General features: G+C 31.3%; 2 protein-coding genes across 2 annotated transcripts; one reads left to right on the top strand and one right to left on the bottom strand.

The window, feature by feature from the left end:
* The first annotated feature begins 13,031 nt into the window (after positions 1-13,031).
* LOC131600389 (ethylene-responsive transcription factor TINY-like) lies at positions 13,032-13,953 on the top strand. The gene has a single exon (XM_058872555.1). It carries the CDS (start codon positions 13,110-13,112, stop codon positions 13,878-13,880), a length of 771 nt encoding a protein of 256 aa, XP_058728538.1. The 5' UTR covers positions 13,032-13,109; the 3' UTR covers positions 13,881-13,953.
* A 7,215-nt stretch (positions 13,954-21,168) lies between these two features.
* On the bottom strand, positions 21,169-21,893 carry LOC131598373 (indole-3-acetaldehyde oxidase-like). The gene is made up of 3 exons (XM_058870985.1): positions 21,808-21,893; positions 21,465-21,724; positions 21,169-21,285 (listed from the first exon to the last, which is right to left on the bottom strand). The coding sequence occupies exons 2-3, from the start codon at positions 21,627-21,629 to the stop codon at positions 21,169-21,171; spliced, it is 282 nt and encodes a 93-aa protein (XP_058726968.1). The 5' UTR covers positions 21,630-21,724; positions 21,808-21,893.
* Between the last annotated feature and the right edge of the window lie 826 nt (positions 21,894-22,719).

Here is a 22,719-nt window from a genome sequence, read left to right as displayed (position 1 = left end):
CCTGAAGGGTATGTCGAAAAGGGGAAGGAAGATTATGTGTGCGAGTTAAAGAGATCTTGGTATGGGCTGAAATAATCTCCTCGACAGTGGAATAGGAGATTCGACAAGTTCATGGCACGCATAAGTTTCATTAGAAGTCAGTTCGACCACTGCGTTTACTTCAGATTTCGATCTGGTAATTCATTTGTTATTTTGTTGCTTTATGTGGATGATATTCTCATAGCAAGCAACAATGTTGAAGATGTGACGAGGGTGAAGGCTAAACTCAATAAGGAGTTCGATATGAAGGATCTGGGAGCTGCTTCCAGGATTCTTGGAATTGACATTCGAAGAGATAGAAAGAAGTCGAAGTTATGTCTATCTCAAGAGGCATATCTACGGAAGATTCTTGAAAAGTTTGGTATGTCGAATTCGAAGCCAGTTGTGACTCCAACAAACCCTCAATTCAAGCTGAGTATTGATCAGTGTCCCAGTACTGATGTCGAAAGAGCCTATATGAATAGCATTCCGTATGCTAATATAGTTGGTTCTTTGATGTATGTTATGGTCTGTACTAGACCCGACATAGCATACGCAGTAAGTCTTGTAAGCAGGTACATGGCGAATCCTGGAAAGGCTCACTGGCAAGCATTGAAGTGGATTTTAAGGTACATAAATGGGTCTCTGAATAGAGTCCTAATTTATGGTGGATCCTTGGGTGAAGATAGTAAAGCAGTAATAGAAGGATATGTCGACTCTGATTATGCAGGTTGTATGGATTCCAGAAAATCTATTTCTGGATATGTTTTCACTATGTTTGGCACTGCAATTAGTTGGAAAGCAACACTTCAGAAGGTTGTTGCTCTATCACCCACTGAAGCAGAGTATATTGCCCTAACTGAAGCTGTGAAAGAAGCATTGTGGCTTGAAGGTTTTGCGAAGGAGCTAAAACTTCAAGGTCGAGGTATCACTGTTAAATGTGATAGTCAAAGTGCAATACACCTGTCGAAGAATTCAGCCTATCATGAGCGAACTAAGCACATTGATGTGAGGCTGCATTTCGTCAGAGGAGTAATCGAGCGTGGAGAAGTCCAAGTGCTGAAGGTTTCGACTGAAGACAATGCTGCTGATATGATCACCAAGACATTGCCGAGTTGCAAGTTTTTCCACCGTATGCAGTTGATAAAGCTGCATGAAGAAAGCTAGTCTGTTCCTTGACGTTGTAGAGTTAGGTCCAAGGTGGAGATTTGTGAGATATTGGATCGAACTCTAGTATTGTCGAAGGGTAGCTTCTTGGTTCGACAGTTCGACAGAGTTAAGCATGAAGTCGAAGGATTGTTTACATGCTGATGTCGAAGTGTGCATGCTGTAGTTGAAGATGGGTCTAGCATGCAGATGTCGAAGATGCTAGGGTTGTTAGCATGTTAAATTAGGTTTTAGTGTTTAAACCCTAATTTGTTAAGTTAGCTTGTTTATTAAGTTGGCTTGTGTAATGGGCCTTGCTGAAAAAGCCCATTAGTTAGTATGTTAGGTTTTATTATAAATAGCATACTAGTCTCTCATCATTGCTAAGCTGCAAATCCTAATTTAGGGTGAGAGAGGTTATTTGTTATTCTTGTAAGCTTGTAATCTTGTTTTAAGAGAAAGTAAAAGAATAGCAGTTATAACCAATTCTTGTGTTCTTATTCTCTTCCCTAATTCCCTATTATACTTTGTTATTGGTATCGTTTTTCACAACACATGTCATATCGTATTGAATGTATTAGTCTTGATAAAGACCGGACAAATTATTTGTGCTTTAAATATTGAAAACCCACCTATTCAATAATTAGTTTAATTGAGTTCTTATTAAATAAATATTGAATAAACGTTTATGATAAGTATACTCATATATATGTTTCTATAATCAAAGAATGTGATTCAATTTTTTTTATACCTTTTGCAACAAAAAAAAAAATTAGCTCAAAAATTTTAATCAAATAAATTAAAAATAACTTATTAACTTGTCACTAAACCATTTTTTTTTGTTTTTTTTATAATATATATTAAAAATTATTTAATTGTTTATATCACAAGATAAAACATATAAACCATCAAAAAGTTCTTCAAACAATATTGAATAGTGTGCCATATATTTATCTCATAAGCACTCAACCTTTTTTCACAAGTGGTCAAGAAAACAAGTTGAAAATCCAATCCACCAAAGTAAATAAAGTTTGATAAAAATGTGATCAAGTAATGTTCCTTTTCATGCATTTAATGCTACTCACCTCTCTAGAATCACATAACAAACAATTCCAATTGATTCACCTACCCATATCTTAAATAAGAGTGGCCATGTCGAGTCTCTAGATGATGATCCATGCCTTAATATGGCCCATATGCTTCACCTATAAGGTTGTTTAATCATTTTCTCAATGAGAAAAAAAATGAATAGTAATGATTCAATTTCAATAGCTTGTTTTTCTATACTATAGCTAGAGTATTAAGACATGTATACTATAGATTGAAAAATACAATTTTTTTGGATCCCAAAATAGGTATCTATCAACATTATAAAACAGCTCATTTCATTGGTACAATGTCAACTTCTTCTTCCAAGTAGTGGCCAAACTTTTGGATCGTTGAAAACTAATTAACATGCTTATGAAAAAACAACTATGGGGACAAAAATTTAATTTTTCTTTCTTTATGAGTGAATAGTCACTATGATTGTGTTTCTCAACTTGTAATTGTTTAATGGTATCATTTGTTCAATAATTGGAATTTGTATATTATAAGAATTTTTTGAAAAGTTGTCAAAAAAAAAAAAAAAAAGTTATGTGCGTCGACATAGATTGTTTGTTGTCACAAAGTCTTGTTGTTGTGAATTTAAATAGTGTAGATTTTGATGGTTTAAGTTTGATCATTGTGTTTTTGGGTTTATTTGAAAAGAAAGTCAAAATATGAGTTTTTGGTCTTAATTAGACAATTGGGTGGCAGATTTCAATATAATGATTATAAATAGAGAAATGCAAGAGAAACACAAAAGTTAACACAACCTAAGGGCCTTTTTTTAGGAAATTTCTTTACCCACCTCCTAACCTTTTTAGTCACCTCTGGCGAATTTACCAAAATACCGTTTGTTTCGGAAATACATTTCCGAAAACGTACTTTTATTGAAAAAAATGTGTTTTCGGAAATGCACTTCCGAAAACACGAAAAAAAAGTGTTTTCGGAGATGCATTTCTGAAAACACCCCCTTTTTTGAGTTTTCGGAGATGCATTTCCGAAAACACCCCTTTTTTTGAGTTTTCGGAGATGCATTTCCGAAAACACTCCTTTTTTGGGAGAGGGGTGTCTTCGGAGATGCATATCCGAAATATTCCAAGACTAAATTGGTCTTGGAATATTTCGGATATACACTTCCGAAAGAATTCAATAATTATTAAAAAATTAATATCAAGGTGAATCAATACAATTAATAGGTATAAAATGAAGGTGAATCAATAAAATCAAGGTGAATCAAAATTTCCTAAACAATTTTAAAGTTAAAAATTATTTTACTTACTTATATAAATCAAAAACATTTTAATTTCATAAGTAAATTTTGAATTATATAGAGTTAAATATAAAATTTATTCATTAAATAAAATTAAGACAAAATCTTTTTTTAATTTTTTTAAACTAAATAAAAAATTATAACTCATTTTTAATTATGAATCAGAATAGAAATATATAAATATATAATAATAATTATTAATTTTGTAAGTGAAATATATAAATATATAATATATAAATATATAATAATTATTATAAATTAAAACACTCATTTTTTTAATTTTTATAATTATTATATAAATATTTAAATATATTTATAATTAATATATAATAATTATTATATAAATATATAAATTAATAAATATATAATAATTTTTATAAATATATAATAATTATTATAATTATTATATAAATATATAAATTAAAACACTCATTTTTTTAATTTTTTTTGTAAATATATAATAATTATTTTAAATATATAAATATATAAATAAAAAGTTATAACTTATTTTGTAAGTGAAATTATTTTAATTTTTGTAATTAAAATTATTTTACATTTTAAAATATGAATCAGAATATAAATATATAATAATTATTATTCATAACTCATAAATTGTATCAAAATATACAATTATTATTATTCATTACTCATAAATTATATCAAATTTATGATATGTGAATTAATTAATATCCTAAAATTAATTTTTGGGATTTTTAATTTTTTTTTTTTGTTTTTTCGGAGATGTATCTCCGAATTAATCAAAATCCCAATTTTTGGGATTTTTTCGAAAATGCACTTCCGAAGTCTGGAAAAATTTAGAAAAATAAATATTTCGGAAATGCATTTCCGAAGCGGGGTAAAGTGGGGTTTTCGCTGGGGGTGATCCCCATAGGGAGGTGGGTAAAGAAAAAACCTTTTTTTTATATGTACTAGTGAAATGTGATTTTGTTATTTTTTAAGTAATAAAGGACAAGCGAACCGATACATATTAGAAATATTAGAAATAGACTAGTCGACCTAATCTAAATTTTAAGTGTAAGCTTTTTAACTGCAACAACTTAAATATATATTTTTGGAGTTGAAATTATTATGGTTGTTGATACTAGATTTTCTCTCCAATGGATTCTTGTTAAGAGATTTATATTATACTCATTCCAATTATCAGTTTTATCGATAATATCTTTAGGAAGGTTGAATCAGGGCTTAAGTACATCTTTTTGGTCTGATCTTTAGATTAGGAGTACATCTTTTAAGAATAGGTTTTCTAGGTTGTTTATAATCATTGATTACTTCGAGGGGAGTGTGAGAGAGGTTGAAAAATTGGTAGATGAGACACTCATTTAAATATTTAGGTGGATGAAACATTTCTTCGTTCGTGAGGAACTAGTTGTTGCTGAATTTTTCTCATTCATTTAAGAGCATATTTTTTCCTCGAACAAAGACATGTAGATTTGGTAAATTGCTAGGGATGCTACTTTTTCGGTGTCCTGTGCTTATCATTTTCTTCTATCTTCTTCTAATTTTTCAAGTCATTCCTCCTTCATTTACAATTTGTCTCCTCCTCACATTTAGTATAGTTGGGCCTGTAACATGAACCGTGTCGGCCAACCGAGCATGTTACCGGCTTAATCAATAATCCCCCCTAGGTCCGCTTATCGGCTGCCCAGGAAATATTGTTTTTGCCTCCCGCAGGAATCGAACCATGTACCTAGGGGTTAAGTACATATTCATAGCAATTCCTGCTACCAATTGACCATATGGTCAAGTGGTAGCAGGAATTGCTATGAATATGTACTTAACCCCTAGGTACATGGTTCGATTCCTGCGGGAGGCAAAAACAATATTTCCTGGGCAGCCGATAAGCGGACCTAGGGGGATTATTGATTAAGCCGGTAACATGCTCGGTTGGCCGACACGGTTGATGCGTGCAGCGGATATCGGGGTGTTACAGGGCCCCTTCTAATGTGACTGTTTTCTCTTTGCATACTCTCCTTGATAGGTTCTCCTTTAAAGAGAATTTATTCAAGAGAAATGTGATTGTTCACCCTAGTCATACCATATGTCCAATATGCGGTATTTTTGTCAAGTCGAATTCTCACATGTTTGTAACTTGTGACTTAGTTAGCGTTGTCTAGTATATGATTTTCAGTTGGTTGAGGCAACAAATAGTTCTTCACAGTGATCCTTATCTTCTCTTGGATAATTTCCTTTCTTTAGATCGTAGGACAAACCCTATGGGACTTTTCTATAATCTGACATGTTGTGCTTTGAACCATTTAGAAGACATAAAATGAAATTGTGTTTTTTAATTACAACAAACGTGAAAGAAGTGGAAGAGAAAAGTATTTTTTAGTTTGAAAATATTTTTGTGTAGATCAAAAGGAACTCTTGCACCTTCACAAATTAACTTTAGAATTCTTTTAAATTAATCATATGAATGTTTTAACCAGGTTAAAAATATTTGTGTTTTCTTAATGTATTTAATCCAGTATTGATTGTCTAACTCATTTAAGCTCTAGCTCCTCATTTAATATGCAGGAATCAAAAATAAATTTCAATATTATTTGACCATTAATATATATTTAAGATTAGTTTATCATAATTAATATTAAGTTATGTCAATCCATATAATTAACTAATTAAATAATTGACCTAACACCAAAATCAAGCCATTGCTTTGACACATAATTTCTCTATTTGTAGAAACTCAAAATTATAATGTACACTTTTTAAATAATAGAAGAGTATTAGAAATAAGAGAAATAAATATGAATTTGATGTATAGGGTATAGTCTCTTAATTATTAGAGTTAAATAGGTATTGACTTATATAAGAAAGAGCAGAATTAGAACCACCTATGGTACACCATACGTGCAACATTGGGGCCCATACATTAACTATGTGACTCCTTTTTGGTGCTAGAGATGTGGGGACGATGATACTGATATCATCAATATTACATTACAACCACTGCTTCTAAATCATGAGATTAATTTTTATACATTAATATTGTAAAAAGTTTTAAAATATTATGCAATGGCTGATACAAAATATTTGGTGGTAGGGGGAAAAAATTCTATTGTATTCTGTAAAAAAAAAAAAAAAATTTATAGAACAATGTTTTCTTTTAAAAATATGAATTTTTTGTAAAAATTAATAATTATAATTCCGTAATGTATTTTTTATACATACATCAAATTAAACTAAATCGTATAGATATTTGAAAAAATATTTTTAAAAGTAATCTAAAAAAAGTGACATATTTATGATTAAAAACACATAAATAAATTTTATACTGTCAACATATAACTATTAATTTTTATTTTATATTATAGTGTGTGTTTAATACTAAATAAATGAATTTATTAAAAATTATAATTAAACTTAAAATTAATATATTATTTCATTAAAAATTGACTTATATTATAGGTAATCAAAAAAATTATGAGAAAAATGGGCTTGAGCCTCTTAACACTATATGTATTCAGGTAAAAGTCAATTGAAGGTCATTCTATACGATTGATCTTGATAATTGTATCTTTTAATGATAATTGAGAATCAATCTTTAATGCTCCAGAATATTTGTTCGTGATATGCTACGTCGATAATAAATCAATCTTCTCAATTGCATTTGAACCAAATAACGATCTACTTAGACTATAGACTGGTATAACTAACTCGACCTTTTACGAGTCGACCCATTTATTAAGATGCAAATTCCTTTAGTTTCAGGTCAAATTCGATTCACTTCAGTACCTTATTTAAGGGATCGGAATAACACAGGTTTTGACCCATTTAACTCATAAGGTATACCGTTCTCTAAACATAAGATATGTAAGAGCGAGATACTTTAGGAAAAGGTATAGAAGGTACACATTAAAATTCATAATATGGTCCTTCAAATATGATGCCTCTAGGGACGAGATACTTTATGTCAAAGTCTGGATTATGCAAATAAATGACATTATTATTTCAGATAATCATATAATCATCAAGTTGCTTTGAATGCATTGCCTAATTTCTATTTTAATTATTTCTCATGTGTTGATTCAGGACCGTTTAACATCTTGGCTCAGTTTCGTCCTTATGAATTTGTTGAGAATTTGAGCTACCTCTTATTATTTCGGATTAAAACGACCCCACCCAAAAAACCGAAATCTATATAATTGTAAAAGTTTTTTTAGTTTAACAGAAAGTTTTGAATTCGAATTCAACTATATAGAGTCATAGTATTATATTTCTTAAAGATGATGAAATACTTTAAGATCTATTTTAATTCAACCTTTTAAAAATCATTTCTAAAAATGATATTATAGAATAATCGGATTGAATATATTTGTAAAAAAAATTATATTTTTTAATATACACAGTACATAAAAAATTAAAGTTTTACGAATTTAGACAATCACTCTATGGAAAAATTTGACTGAAGCAGCTAGCACACTAATTTTCAAAGTTACTTGCAAGTCTAAATTTGAGAATTTAAACAAACAAAGATTTCACTGTACCTTCTAGGAATGGCAAATAAATTATAAATAGTAAAATGGAAAATATCAAAGAAGGGTCCAAATGCCTAAATCTTTGCTGGCTCTTACCATATGGTTTTAAAGGCATACACATGCATTGCTTTCTTACATACTTTTAAATAGCTTATATACAGTTCAATGTATTGGACAAACTAATTTTATAGCTTTGAATATATGAATTAGCTATATCAAACACTGCATCCTAACTATTCAACTATTTCTAATCAAATTAAGTAATAATTAGTTAGTGCTAATTTATCAATGATGATATAGCACGTGAAAGAAGAAAGGTAGTTAGGTTAGTTCAATTACCTAATTTAGCTTTACATGAAATTATTTAAAAATTTAAAAATGTAATTATCACTACAAATGTACTATATATTTATATTTATTTTGGTCTCTGGATTTTTTTAAAAAAAGTTATCCTTAAATATACATTTAATTTTGCTTGCTATTTCGGTCAAAAAAATTGGTTTATACTAGTATTACAATTAATTTATATAATATGAATAATAATAGAGTTGATTCCTTCAAATTAAAATAGAGATTGATTTTAATATTAATTAATTTTGAGGAAATTTGAAAAAAAAAACAAATATCAAAAACAAAATAACATATAAGGATATTTACATAGAATTAAATAAAACAAATAATGGATCAAAATCAAACAAATAAAAATTTTAAAAATATTTACAAGAATTAAATAAAAATTTGATGATATATCAATTAGATTGTGATCCAACCATCTAGATTTTAAATTTAGTAATTTAATAAAAAAAAATTAAAATCTATAAACAGGTTGATTTTAATTCTTTTTTATTTAATTTTAAATTTGAATTGTCGATGTTGATAATACTGTATTTGATACACGGGTGACTGTTTGATTAAAATTAGAATAAAAAGGATATGCACTGAATATTTTTAAACTGTCAACCAGTTACAACTATGTATCCAATTAAAACACAATTTGAATTTTAAAAAATTAATATAACATGACAAATGTAAGGATTTTGATTGATTATATATGTAAAGTTAGTTTATACTTTCAGTGCACTACCTTTAAACTCTTAAAATTAAACTCTAAGTTTAATTTTTTTGTTTTTTTAAAAAAAAAATAAATTTATATTAAAATACAAACTGTTTAATCTCTATTCAATTATTTAACTAGACTTTCTGAATGCGGAAAGTTATTAAATGTAACTAATATCAGAATTCCTTTTAAGATCCTTGTACGTAATGTAAATAAACAGGGACACCAATAAAGACTTAACGTACGACGGTTGGAATAAATAAATGATAGACTAATAATATTATTTAGTGATATCATTGAACGTCATTGTTACCGTATTCAAATCCACCCACCAATCTTGCTTCTAAAATGCAAAGAATTAATTAATTAAAAGTTACATAATACTCATATTGTGTGATACACAAATACTAATATTAAATATGGCAATAGGAAAAAGGTGAAATTGGAGACAATCCAACGGAAATGATACGTAATGAGGTTGAAAATTGGAAAAAGATGTCTAATGTTTAATCTTGAAATTCACAAAGATAAAGGATAAGTGAATAGTGTTATCTTGGTGAAATAATTGGTTCTCGTTTAAGATTAGGATTAATTTTATGCAACATATGTAGGTCACACCAATTGTTTAACACACTTATGCAATCTTATACATGAATTATACTAATGAATTAACTTTAATTGATTTATGCAGCCATACATAAATCATACTAGTCGCTTAACTCTAAGACTCCTTCGCAAGTTGAAAGGGCTGGCAAGTTATGACATCGAGTTTTATCCTAAGTTTTTAAAATGCACGAGTGTTTGAGTTGTTTAGTCAATGTATTTGCAATCTGAGTAGTGCTACGAATAAGTTGAATGGACAATTTCTTTAAGATAAACTTTTCATGTACGAAGTGAATATGAAGTTAAATGTGTTTGGTGCGAGTTTGAAGAATTGGATTGTGGGACAGAAGTATTGTACTTAAATTGTCATAGAGAATTGTAGGTGGAAAGAAAGGGATACATAGCTAAGTTAATAGGGATTTTAGCCACAATAATTTAGAGATTGTGTAAGCTAAGATCTGATACCATGCTTCTATAGTGAACTTAGAAACATGTTTCTTTTTAAAGCTTCACGAGACAAAGTTTGGTCTTAAATAAATTCATGAACCGTAAGAGGATATTTGATCATCTGGATTACTAGGCCAGTCAAAGTCGTTATAGGCTCTTAAAGAGAATTTGCGTGTTCATGGAGAGGGAGATAGAGGGAAGCCATGAAATAGTAGTCCGCTAAGATACCTCAATATTCTTTTAACAACAGAACAATTAGAGTCAAGAGAGGAGGACATGAATTGACATGTTGTATTTACCCTAAAAGGTATGTCTGGCCTGGTCAAGGTGACATATTGAAGAGTACCTACCATGAATTTGTATAACTAAGGATATGGAAATTAGCTAGAACCATGTTTTATCCACCTGCACTTACTTAACATAGGTGTAGGAACTCCATTTGCACCACACATCTTTGCTCTAGCTAGTAGACCCTTTATGTAATTAAACTGAGTAGAAGAATGAATCCATTTGACATAGACTTTACCTCAATTTCCAAGAAATGTGCATGTTTTCTTGATTTCTTAAGAGAAAATGTAGCATTTGTTTGTTGATTATCTTATGGGCTAAATTTGACGATGAGTCGGTGATGGGTATTTGTCATTAATATACACAAGTGCACATAATGTCACACCTCGATGGGAGTATTCAAACCAGGAATGATCACATTTCGTGCGAGAAAATCCAAATTGAAGGAGAGCTTCGGTTAGTTTTTCATACCATGCACTTAGGGCTTCTTTAAGTCCATAGAGGGATTTAATTTAACTTGTACACAAGTGTTTTATTTTTATGAGTGAAGCGAGGTGGCTGAGAGATGTATACTTCCTCTTGTAAAATGCCATTAAGAAATACATTATTGATATCCACCTACTAGGCTTTCCACTTCTATGTGAGAGCCAGAGTGAGAATAACTCTGATTGTGGTTAAATTAACCACTTGAGAGGACGTTTCATTAAAGTCAAGCCCACACGAGCAAGAAGAAGAAAAAGACGAAGAAGAAGAAAACTACACAAAGAATTTGTTCACCCAGATCGATCAAAACCAGTCTAATTAAGTGAAATGGAAGTTTTCCAATTCATTATTCTTTTTTACAATTGATTACAAATGAGTTACAATAAAGTAGTGTTTCGAGTTCCCAAGAACATCTTCTATTTTCTATCCCAAATGTTTACTCATCTCTCCAATTCACTATATATGAATCACAAGGGTTTAAGGTAGAATTATTTATGAATTCTTATAGATACCTCCAAAGGTCTTACATTTCTTAGCCTTCAACCCAAGCAATTCTTAAACATTGATCTAAGCATTTGCATCTACTTGCAACCTATCACCATTCTATGCTTCGCTAGTCTAGCAAGCCCACGAGTATGGTTCTTCATCGGTGAATGCCATTTACCATTCATCGCCTTCAACCATCTTTGACTCCATTTTCTATATAATGACTCCCTGGAATATTTTGGTTCCTATTCTTGCAATTCTTTAGCCACATTCAAAGCATAACCAAGGTTGCATTATTGTATCTCTGAGATGGTACAGTTTTCGTTCTTACCATATGTTGAGTCAAATGATAATTCTGAGTCACTTTCAATTTTTCCTTACTAAAATTACGATCAGGAACCTTAACTTCCTCCTTGTCCCTAGTCTCTCTAGAAGGAAACTCTACCTCAAAATGTGTCTTCTTCATCATGGTGTCTAATTCTTCATCTCTGAGTCTTTACTCCCCCCTACGAGTCTCGTTGAAAGTAACATTCCTTCTTAAGATGAATCTTGATCCTTTGGATTCCATATTCTATAACTTGTAACCATACTCACCTTCTAGATAGCTAATGAAGACATAATTCATAGCCTTATTATCAATATGGAATAGCTTGAATTGTTTAAACGAAAAAGTTTTGAAGACTTTCAAATTATAATATTCTATCAATTTTGGGCTCCATAGCTTCACAAGTGTCTTGAAGTTTATTCTTTTGAATAGACATCTTTCCATTAAGTAAGTTGTTTTGGCATCATCCTTATTCTAAAAACCCTTTGGCAACCTAACTCCTAGCAACATGTCTAAAACGGTTCATTGCATCTTTATCTGGAGGAGAGAACAACTCTCAAATTCACTATATATGAATCACAAGACCTAATGTTTAGAAGTATTTATCAATAATCTTAGATATTTTTAAAGATCTTTCGATTCTTAGTCTTCAACTCTAAAAATCTCTTCATTTGCCTCTCTACGTTTCTTTAACTAGAATTTCTCCATTTTTTTGGATATGATTTTCGTATGTCACACATTTATCACTCATACAAAGAAAAGAGTTGAAAACACCAATTAAAAGTGTTAAGAAAGGAGTAGTGTGCACTGCATTTCACTAGGACATGCTGCATTTAAGTGAAACAATACATTTTTGCAAATCTTTCAAAATGATTTTGAAGCCAAATACCCCACATACTTTATAAAAACTTGCAAAGTTCATTCGGGTCCCTAAGTAACTCATTCAAGATTAAGTCATCATAATTAAACATTCATTTGAAATTGAGTTAGTCACACTTCATTGTTAACCAAAAATAATGATGCACACATAAGTCATGTACTAATATGAAACTTTTACCAGACCAAAATGACATAGTGAACAGTGTATTATGTACATAGCAAAAACCAAAAGGAAATTTGCGTGGCATAAAGAACGGAAGGAGGGGAGTGACCCTTGCATTGCAGGGTGACCCATTTCTCTTGTAGGGTCCTTCCTCAACTTTTCTTAAGTGATTTATGACTCATTGAAAACTGACCCAAAAAATTAAAATTAAAAAATTATAAATTAAAAAATAATAATGCATATATAGCAGATCAATTTCCTCACTTGCATTGCATGCTTCCTTAACATCTTCTTCTTCTTTTCTCTCTTTCCAATTTCCACAAACACACTCAATTCTCTTCAAAACTTCAACAACAACAATGAGAGTTTCACCACAAAATTCAGAAACCGAGAGCACCTCAAATTCATCACCATCAACAACAAATTCAAACTCAATTCAAGACCAAGATACCAACAACAACAACAAGAATCTTAAACGCAACCGCGACTCTAACAAACACCCCGTCTACCGAGGTGTTCGCATGAGAAACTGGGGAAAGTGGGTGTCCGAAATCCGTGAGCCTCGCAAAAAGTCACGGATTTGGCTCGGCACTTTCCCCACAGCCGAAATGGCAGCCAGAGCCCACGACGCTGCAGCTCTCTGCGTTAAAGGAAAATCCGCCATTCTCAATTTCCCTCACCTCGCAGATTCTCTTCCTAAACCCGCTTCTTTAGCCCCGCGTGACGTTCAGGCCGCGGCGGCTAAAGCAGCTCAAATGACCAACAATTTGGAATCACCATCATCATCTTCATCGACAACGATGTCTTCCTCAATGTCTTCGTCGACAAGTCTGCTGATGAAGACAGCGACAAAATTGTCTTCATCATCAGACTTAACGACAACATCAGACGAACTCGGCGAGATAATCGAGCTACCTACTTTAGAAAACGGTTATGATGATGTTACAAAAGAAGAGTTTCTCTTTGTTGACTCACAATCACAAGACTATACATGGATGTACCAACAACCAATAACATGGCTACAAACACCACAAGAAAACGGTTGTTGCGGTAGTGATCAATACGATGATGGATTTGGTAACAATAATGGTGTTGTAACTAATTTCGAGAGTTTTCTCTGGAATTACTAGGTTATTGTTTTTTCTCCTTTTCTTTCTCTTTCTTTGTTCTTGTCTTTTTTTGTGAATGCTTTTGTTTTTGTTTTGTTTTGTTTTATCTTCTTTGATTGATTGATATAATTATAGTTATATCTATAATTATTAATGTCACTCTTCTTCACTTTTTAGATTCTAGTCCCTTTGTGATTTTTTTTATAAGGGGCCATGGCATGATTTTCTGTTTTTTATTTTATTTTAATATTTTATTAATTAATCTACTCTGTTTTTTATGTGTGTTAATTTAATATCCTTCTTTTGTCGGATTGTAAATGTTTATTGAAATGTGGAAAAAAGTAATAAATTTTACCTGTTTTGGCACTAACTATTGAGTCAATGTGTCCTACTTAATAAATTATTAATAAAAAAGTTCCCTATTGAGGTTTGAAATTTTATGGAAGATTGAGAAATCTGAAGCTGTGTGATTGCCTTCAGTATCTGTGTATTTTGCTGGAAAGAACAATATTAACTAACAAGAAAGAAAACAAAATTGTGGTGTACTTATAATACATTAGGGGAATATTGATGATGTTGTGGACCATTTTTCTATTTGGGGCTTTGTTTAGTAGTACAATTAATTTGAATTAAAAAGGTTGTGATTAATTGGAAAGATGAATATATTGCCAATTTTTTTAGGCAAGTTGATTAAACTAACTGACAGTATAGTATGCATTATTGTTTGATATGAGAAATCGTTTAAAATTTTCAATCAACCGTTAATGTATATTTTTATTTTATCTGGATTAATATGTCTTATATGAACATTATTTAAAATAATTACTATAATACTTTTAGCAAGTATTTCATGTGGTCAAATGTTAAAAAGTGTTCTTGTCATATACTATTTTGTAAAAGCGTCTTGATATATTAAATCTTATAAATATTTAAAAACTGATATTTTGACATTGTTAATTAAGCCATTAATTAAGAGACTTTTTTATGTCAGTGCACTTCATCTTCTTAAAAAAATCAATTATCTCATAGTGAATTCTAATGCCCCAAATGCATTTTTTTACTTTTAATTAAAAAAAAAAAAAACTCTCTTAACTATATGGGGAGTTGCTTAAAAAAATTGGGCTGCTTAAAAACAATTTGGGCTTTCATCCATTCAGATTTTCTTTCCATTTCCATTATTTATATGAGAATTTCTTTAGAGACCCCTTATCAGAAGAACCCTCGCTGAAAACTCCTAAATACTCCTGTTTCGGAGATGCATTTAGAAGTTTTTTTTTTTTTTAGATTTTTTCAAAATTCGGAGATGTATCTCCGAAGTATTTTTTTCTACAGATTTTCCCAAAATTCAAAGATGTATTTCCGAAAATACCTTTTTTGTGGTGTTTCGGAGATGCATTTCCGAAAGCACTTAAATTTCAAATTTAACGTTGGATTTTAACTGTCAGGTATTTTTTTGGAGATGCATCTCCGAAAAAAATCTTTCCAAAAATTGAGATATTAATTAATTCGGATATGCATATCCGAAATATCGCAATATTCTAAATTTGACGTATCAAATTTTATTAACGCACAAATTAAAATACAAACTAAATAAAATAAAGATGATAAACCATGCATTCAACCAAAAACTAAAAATACAAATAAAAGAATATTATTATTTCAAATATGTCATTGGTAAATTAATCGATCAATTAAATGCTACTATATATATTAATACACAAATTAAAATACAAACTAAATAAAATAAAGGTGGTAAGCCGTACATTGAACCAAAAATCAAAAATGCATCGTAAAATAAAAGAATATTAATATTTCAAATAGAAAGGTGGTAAACTGTAAATTCAACAAAAAACCAAAAATACTTCGTAAAATATAAGAATATTAATATTCCAAATATGTCATTGATAAATTAATAGATCAATTAAATGTTATATATATTATATTACAAAATAATTAATATTTTACTTTATTATATTAAATAGATATTTTGATTAAAATAATATATATTTTAATTAATACAATTAATTATACTATTAATACAATTAATTATACTATTGATTGTATTGATTCACCTTGATTTTTATTTTTTAATAATTATTAAATTTTTTCGGATATGCATGTCCAAAACATTCTAAGACAAAAAATTGGAATATTTCGGATATGCATCTCCGAAGACACTCTCTCTCCTAAAAAAAGGTGATTTTGGAAATGCATCTCCAAAAACACCTTTTTTTTTGGTGTTTTCGGAAGTGCACTTCCGAAATCAACTTTTTTTCAGAAAAAATAATTTCGGAGATGCATCTCCAAAATATAGGGGCATTTTGGAATTTTCGCCGCGGATTTTCAAGAAGGTAGGGGTCTTTAAAGAAATTCTCATATATATTTTTGTGAGCACCTTAAAAGGGAGGAAAATAAGAAGTAGATATGTTGGGCCATGTCCATATGAATCTTTGCTCTAGCTTTAAATAGTGTCTTCGCAAAGGGATGATGAGATTGATCTCCTTGAATTAGTCAGTTAGAAGGCCGGATATCAAAATTTCAAAAACAAAAAAAAAAAACACCCCAATGAGTGTACCCAAGGTTAGACAAATACATATCCAATATACTCACAACAAATTATAAATCAGATCTTGTACACACTTGAGCATACTTCGTGCTACTAAATGTGCTAGCATATGAAACATTTAACATTATATTCATTTCAGTGTTGTTCTTGGGAAAATCATCCTTAAGTTTATTTTCTTTAACTATTGAAGCATATCAAGGGTTTCAAGTTTCCATATTAAATTTTGTTTAAATTCAATCAATATATGTCTTTTGAGGTAAACCTAAAAGTTTTTAGTTTATGTCTCTATTAATCTCAATACCCAAAACAAAAGAGGTTTCACATAGATCTTTCATATCAAAAGAAGTGGATAGAGTTTTCCCGGTCTCCAAAAGAAAATCAAGGCTATTACTGGAAAGTATAATGTCATCCATATTGAGAACAAAGAAGATAATCTTACCGCCCACAGACCTTGAGATATATACATTAATCCATCTTATTTTCTTCAAAACATATGGAAGTGACAACTTCATCAAACTTAATTGACCACTATCTAGAAGCATGTTTCAATCCATATATACCTTTTTTAACTTACATACTAAATGTTCAGTATTATTCTCTATTAAAGCCTCAGGTTGTTTCATGTACACGCCTTCATAGAGATCCGCATTTAAGAAAGTCATCTTAACATCCATTTGATGAAGTTCCAAATCTTAATAAGCTACAAAAGCCATTATAATTATAAAAGAATCTTTCAATGATAAAGAATAAAATATTTCTTTATAATTAGTACCTTCCTTTTGTGTATACCCGTTTGCCATTAATTTTGCCTTAAAGCGTTCCATTTTCTCATTGGCGTCTTTCTTAGTTTTAAAAATCCACTTGCATCTGATGGATTTGAAACCATTAGGAAGTTCCACAAGCTCCCACACACCATTGTGTTTCATAGAAATTATTTCATCATTCATTATTATTGACCCATTTATCAAATAAATCACTAGAAATTTCCTCATCATAATTGACTAGATCTGACAAACATCATATGTTTAAATCATTCTCTCACATAAAAGTATAGTAATCATTACTATTGAAAAGGCTTCATTCTATTTGAGAACTTCTAATAGGAAAAAATTCAATGGGATGCTCAGAAGAAGATATAGATGATGGTGGATCATCTAGGATAGTTGGTTGTGTTTCTTCGAGTGTTTTCTCAACTAAAGGAATCGCAACCCTTTCTCAAATAATAGGTATAGGGTACTAGAACTTTCTCTCTTTTAGAGCTTGATTCTCCATTTTTATGACCAATTGAAACACCAACATTATTCTGAAGAACTTTGCATTAATAGCCCTTATTATCTTTATTCCTCGAGTAGGATAGTAAAATTTATACCTTTAGCATTATTAAGATAACTAATGAATAAAATCTAGTGGTCTCAGAACTTAACTTTGACGTAGTCTAGTCCTAAATTTTAACTTTGATTGCACACCCCCATATACGAAGATGGTCTGAACTAGGTATAACCTTAGATGGTACCCTAGTCAATATGTACATATCTTCCCTAAGAGATTATCCCCAAAGGAAATCATGTAACTAATATTGACTCGTTATGGATATTACCATATCCATTAAGGTACAATTACGCCTTTCAGCCCCACCATTTTGTTCGAGAGTACCAAGCATAGTATATTGAAAAATAATTCCACATTCCTCAAGGGATTTGGAAAAAGTTCTCGTATATTGTCCAGTCTTACCATGCCTAATATAATACTCACCACCTCTATCTGATTTAATTAATAATCTTAAATATCAATAAATTATTTTAAAAAATATTAATATATTTTTATTAAATTTATATTTAACTTATCAAATTATTTCATTTATCATAATTAATAAATATATTTAATAAATAAAATATATTTATCATTAAATAAATATAACTAATTATTTTTAAAACCATATATACTTAAAATGAGATACTAGCGTAGAAACCAAAAAATTATTCCGGACAATTGACCTTCCAAAAATATATATTATTTTAAACATCAAATATTACTACTACTACTTTTAGGACGAGGATAACAAGTACTTTAAGAATAGATGAGTGCTACACTACAGAAAAAAGGCCTCCTGCCACGCCCAGAAAACCGAGGCTATATGCAAAATAACCGTGGCGTAACGCTTAGGCCACGGTTTGGCCACGGAAATCCAACTGTGGAGTATACGGCCGTGGCCTAAAGTAAAGTCCACGGTTTTTTGGTATAGACCACGCCTTTGTTACAACCGTGGCTTTTTTAGGCCACGGTTTAGGTAGCTTGATTAAGGCCGCGGTTTGTATTTGCCATGACTCCAAAACTGTGGCTATATGGCTATATGGTAAAGCCACGGTTTCAATTTAACGTTTAAGATACAATTTTAGTTCAAGATATAGCCACGGTTTGGTTACCACAGATTTAAAACCGTGTTTATATGTTATGCATTCTAAACCATTTAGCTTGCCACGGTTTATTTCTGTATCATTATATATATATATATATATATATATATATATATATAATTAGGAGAATATTCAGTAGATTCTTGATAATAATTTTGGACGTATCATACTCTTTGCCCCCACGTTACATGAATATGTATGAACTTCACAATATCTTGAGAAAAATTACAAAGCACTTTTCTATGTCAAAATTCAAATACACTAGTCTTGAATCCATTTCCATCTAGAACAAAACAACACATTCTCATACAAGTGTGCAACCGCCGCTGCTTAAAGAAACTAATAGAATAAATTCAGTTAGACACTATACACTGTCCAATTGTTGTCTTTGACTTCTTTGAAGAATAACCCAAGCTCATGCATTTCCGTAGTGAGTTAGGATCCATTCCACCACCATCATCTACATAGGAAACATAAATTTATTTCCAACAACTAGCACATCAAGCCAACATAAATTACTATATTAGTAGATACTATGCATGTTTGAATAGAATACCTAGAAAGCATAGCACGGGTGAATTATCCTTCTTGTTCTTAAGCTTGTCAACCTTAACAAAAGTTGCACCATTTTGGACCTAGTAATGCAAAGGAAAATTTCAGCACATCTCTTACTCTATGAATACAAACACTTCATAATATCCTTCTTAAAAGTTCTAAAATACTGGCAGGCCATCATCAGAGGTAAGTTTTGCAAGTTATTTTACAGTTTTATGTCAAGCAAATAAGAATCAAATATTGTTAATTAAACTAAATCTATATTTATGTGCCATTCAAAATTAAAAATTGTAAAAATATACTTTAAGATTCCATTTATATTATAATTGTTTTGCTAAAAGTAGAAGTGGGTGTTAATTACTCCGAGACTACAACTCAGGGTGCTAGTAGCATGTCTTGATATATTAAGACCCAAAGGGAGGTAGAATAGAAAGCTACCCATGGGATTACTTGAAGTATCCAACTCCAAGTATATCTCCCAGCAAGAAGGCTACTCAGCTAGCTCCTGCATGGAACAGGAACACCTAGGGTGAAATGATCACCAACCATTACTACTAGTCAAAGGCAACTCAAAGTTTAATCCAATGCACATAGACGACATAAATTTTTTAGCTGATCCTTCATCAAAAGATGTATACTCATGCCAATTTGAAGTTTTAAATGTCATAACATAAAGTCAACTAAGAGAGCACTTACACATGCAACAAACATTCAACAATATTTTTCATGTTGAATAACTACTACTGTCTCGCTACCTAGAAAACGGAAATTCTTTATTGACTTAAATCATACCTCATCAACAGCATTATCCACTAGCTCAGCAATTGCTGCAAACAATGAGAAATTTTGTTATTGTTTTTTGTACTTGCCAAACAGATTCTAAGTTACTAAAAATTTAGATTATACAAATACAAGTGCGTTAAAAGAAAACCTCCGAAAGCCCAGTTATGAGAAGTGGCATTAGAATGAAGAAACTTGGGATGAACTCGTGCATGATCCAAGTGACCTAAAATTGCAATTAGGGCAAAATCAGTAACAGAAACAACAATTAAATTTGAAAGTAAGCAAAGAAACTGTAATGTGAAAGACCTTGACTGGGAGATGGCTTAGAAGTTGGACCAACAACATAGTCACCGGCTTTCCATAAACTATGGATTTCAGTGACTAACATAACTGAATGTCGCTCATTATAGCACTGGCGGAGGCGTCGTCGTCGCTGTCGACGTTGAGGACATGGACGGTGGTTTTCTCTGTTTTGGGAGCGACGGACATGGGAGAGGAACGAAGTACAGTCTAACCTCAAATACAACGCTAGTGTAATAAGCAAGGCCACGAACAACTGATGCATCAAATTGATGCATCAAATTATCCCGTCCATTTTGTCGCTGAGCATTTCTACTGTTAAGCTCGTTGATCTTCTGCTGGGCCAATGGTTTCAGCTTCTCCAGTTCATTCAAGGAAATCAGCAATCTCTACAGCAAGCGCTTGAAAAATCAGGTGAATCCACAATTTTATAAGAAAACATTGTCACTTAAATATCAATAAAGTCGACCACCGACACATTGAGCAATCTCTTCTGCTGGGCCAATGGTTTCATATGTGTTTAGTTGATAGGCGATGATTAATTATGGTTGATCAATAGACCACAATATCTATATTATTCAAAAGAAAATTTAAACATTATATCAAGAATCACAAACAATTTCATTGTTTTCATGTGTACCTTAGAAGAAACAATCTTGTGATCTGCTTCAGGATAGGTGGTTCAAGATTTTCAAGATTTTTTAACAGCATCTTCAACACTTAGGATAGGTGGTTCAAGATTTTCAATACTGTATTCAACAAAAGCGGAATTTGCAGCAAACTCTGCAAGTTTCTGAGTATCTGCAACCTAAAGAAGCCATCCGAAGATTAAATCAAAGAATGACTTGTATCAATCTCTAAGTAAATGAAAACGGATGTTATAAACAATGAATACTTGTAATTATCTATATTAGTTGTATTTCGTTTATCAAGTCAATGAGGTTTAGAATAGTCAATTTGAACAAATTAAGGGATTTAAGAACTCACCACAAAGGCAAGACAATCACCGACACATTGAGCAATCTCTTCGGCAAATAGAGGCTCGCTTCCAAATATAATCTTTGCTCCAAGGTTCACCCCACCATTCAGAATGTCTTTACTTGAAATGATACCCTTCACTCCATCAAGTTCCAATTCTTGCCTGAGTTTCATACTTGTTATTCTTGCCAATGGTTTTTCACTATAAACATACGCTCCGTGCAGACAATTTGGTGGTGATGGAATATCATCCACAAACACAGCCTCACCTATATTTGATTTATCATTAAATTTGTACAAAGTAAAAAAAACTGTCATCGGTATTTAACTCAAAATTTGATTTGAAACAAACCTGAAGCTTGTAGCGCAGCACCAGATTTCACAACTGGCTTGCCAAGTGGACTATACTCACTTCCTGGAATTAAACTCTAGTAGTAGTAAATACTAAACACACTACATGTATTGAATTGAATTTTGACTTTAATTATTCTCCACTCTCCAACTGATATGAAATTTGATAAACTTCAATGTCTCAAACCCATCAAAACCTAAATCAAACCCTATCTCAAAATCTAATAAAAGCTAGAGTCCCCTTATATTCCACTCTATAAAAAAAACATCTTTCTTTATCTATCAACAAACCTAAACCCAGTTACAACCCCAAGTATCTAAATTTCGAAAAAATCATTGAAAATCAAAAAAGTCCCAAACAAAAGCAATGAACCTGTCGAAGTATGTTATCAGCAATCCGATAATAGGGCCAGCATCTAGAGGGTGATTATCAGTGGACATATCCAAGAGAGCGTCGAGATCGACACCTCTGAAACTGAACCTCTTGAATGTTCTCTTCTTTGGCACTCCTTGTGCGGCGACCTCGGGTTCAACATCTGCCTGCAAAATTAACGGAATAAATCATCTAACAATGGAATGAATGATTCAACAAAGCAAATTCAAAGAGAGTAAAAAGGTTTTCACCATGGCTGCAACAATTTCTGAGGTATCACGGTTAGGGTTCTTCTAGCAGCGGCTATGTGGATAACAGAGTTCTTCTTCTTCTTCCGACTTGACGGCAATGTTTTCTTGAAGGAAGTGGATTTAGAGAGGAGAAAGATTCGAAATCGTGAGAGAGAACCGATTTGAGGAAGGAGGGAGTTTGAACATTCTTTTGGTCGTGAACAAGATGAAGAGAAAGTCAGAATGAAATGGAGACGGCGATTGAGACATGAGAGAGGGGAGAGGAAAAATTAGGTTAAAATGAAAACTT

Source organism: Vicia villosa, linkage group LG4 (assembly GCF_029867415.1).
Source record: "Vicia villosa cultivar HV-30 ecotype Madison, WI linkage group LG4, Vvil1.0, whole genome shotgun sequence".
In the NCBI taxonomy this organism is placed as follows: domain Eukaryota; kingdom Viridiplantae; phylum Streptophyta; class Magnoliopsida; order Fabales; family Fabaceae; genus Vicia; species Vicia villosa.
This window is presented reverse-complemented; position numbering and strand designations above follow the sequence as displayed.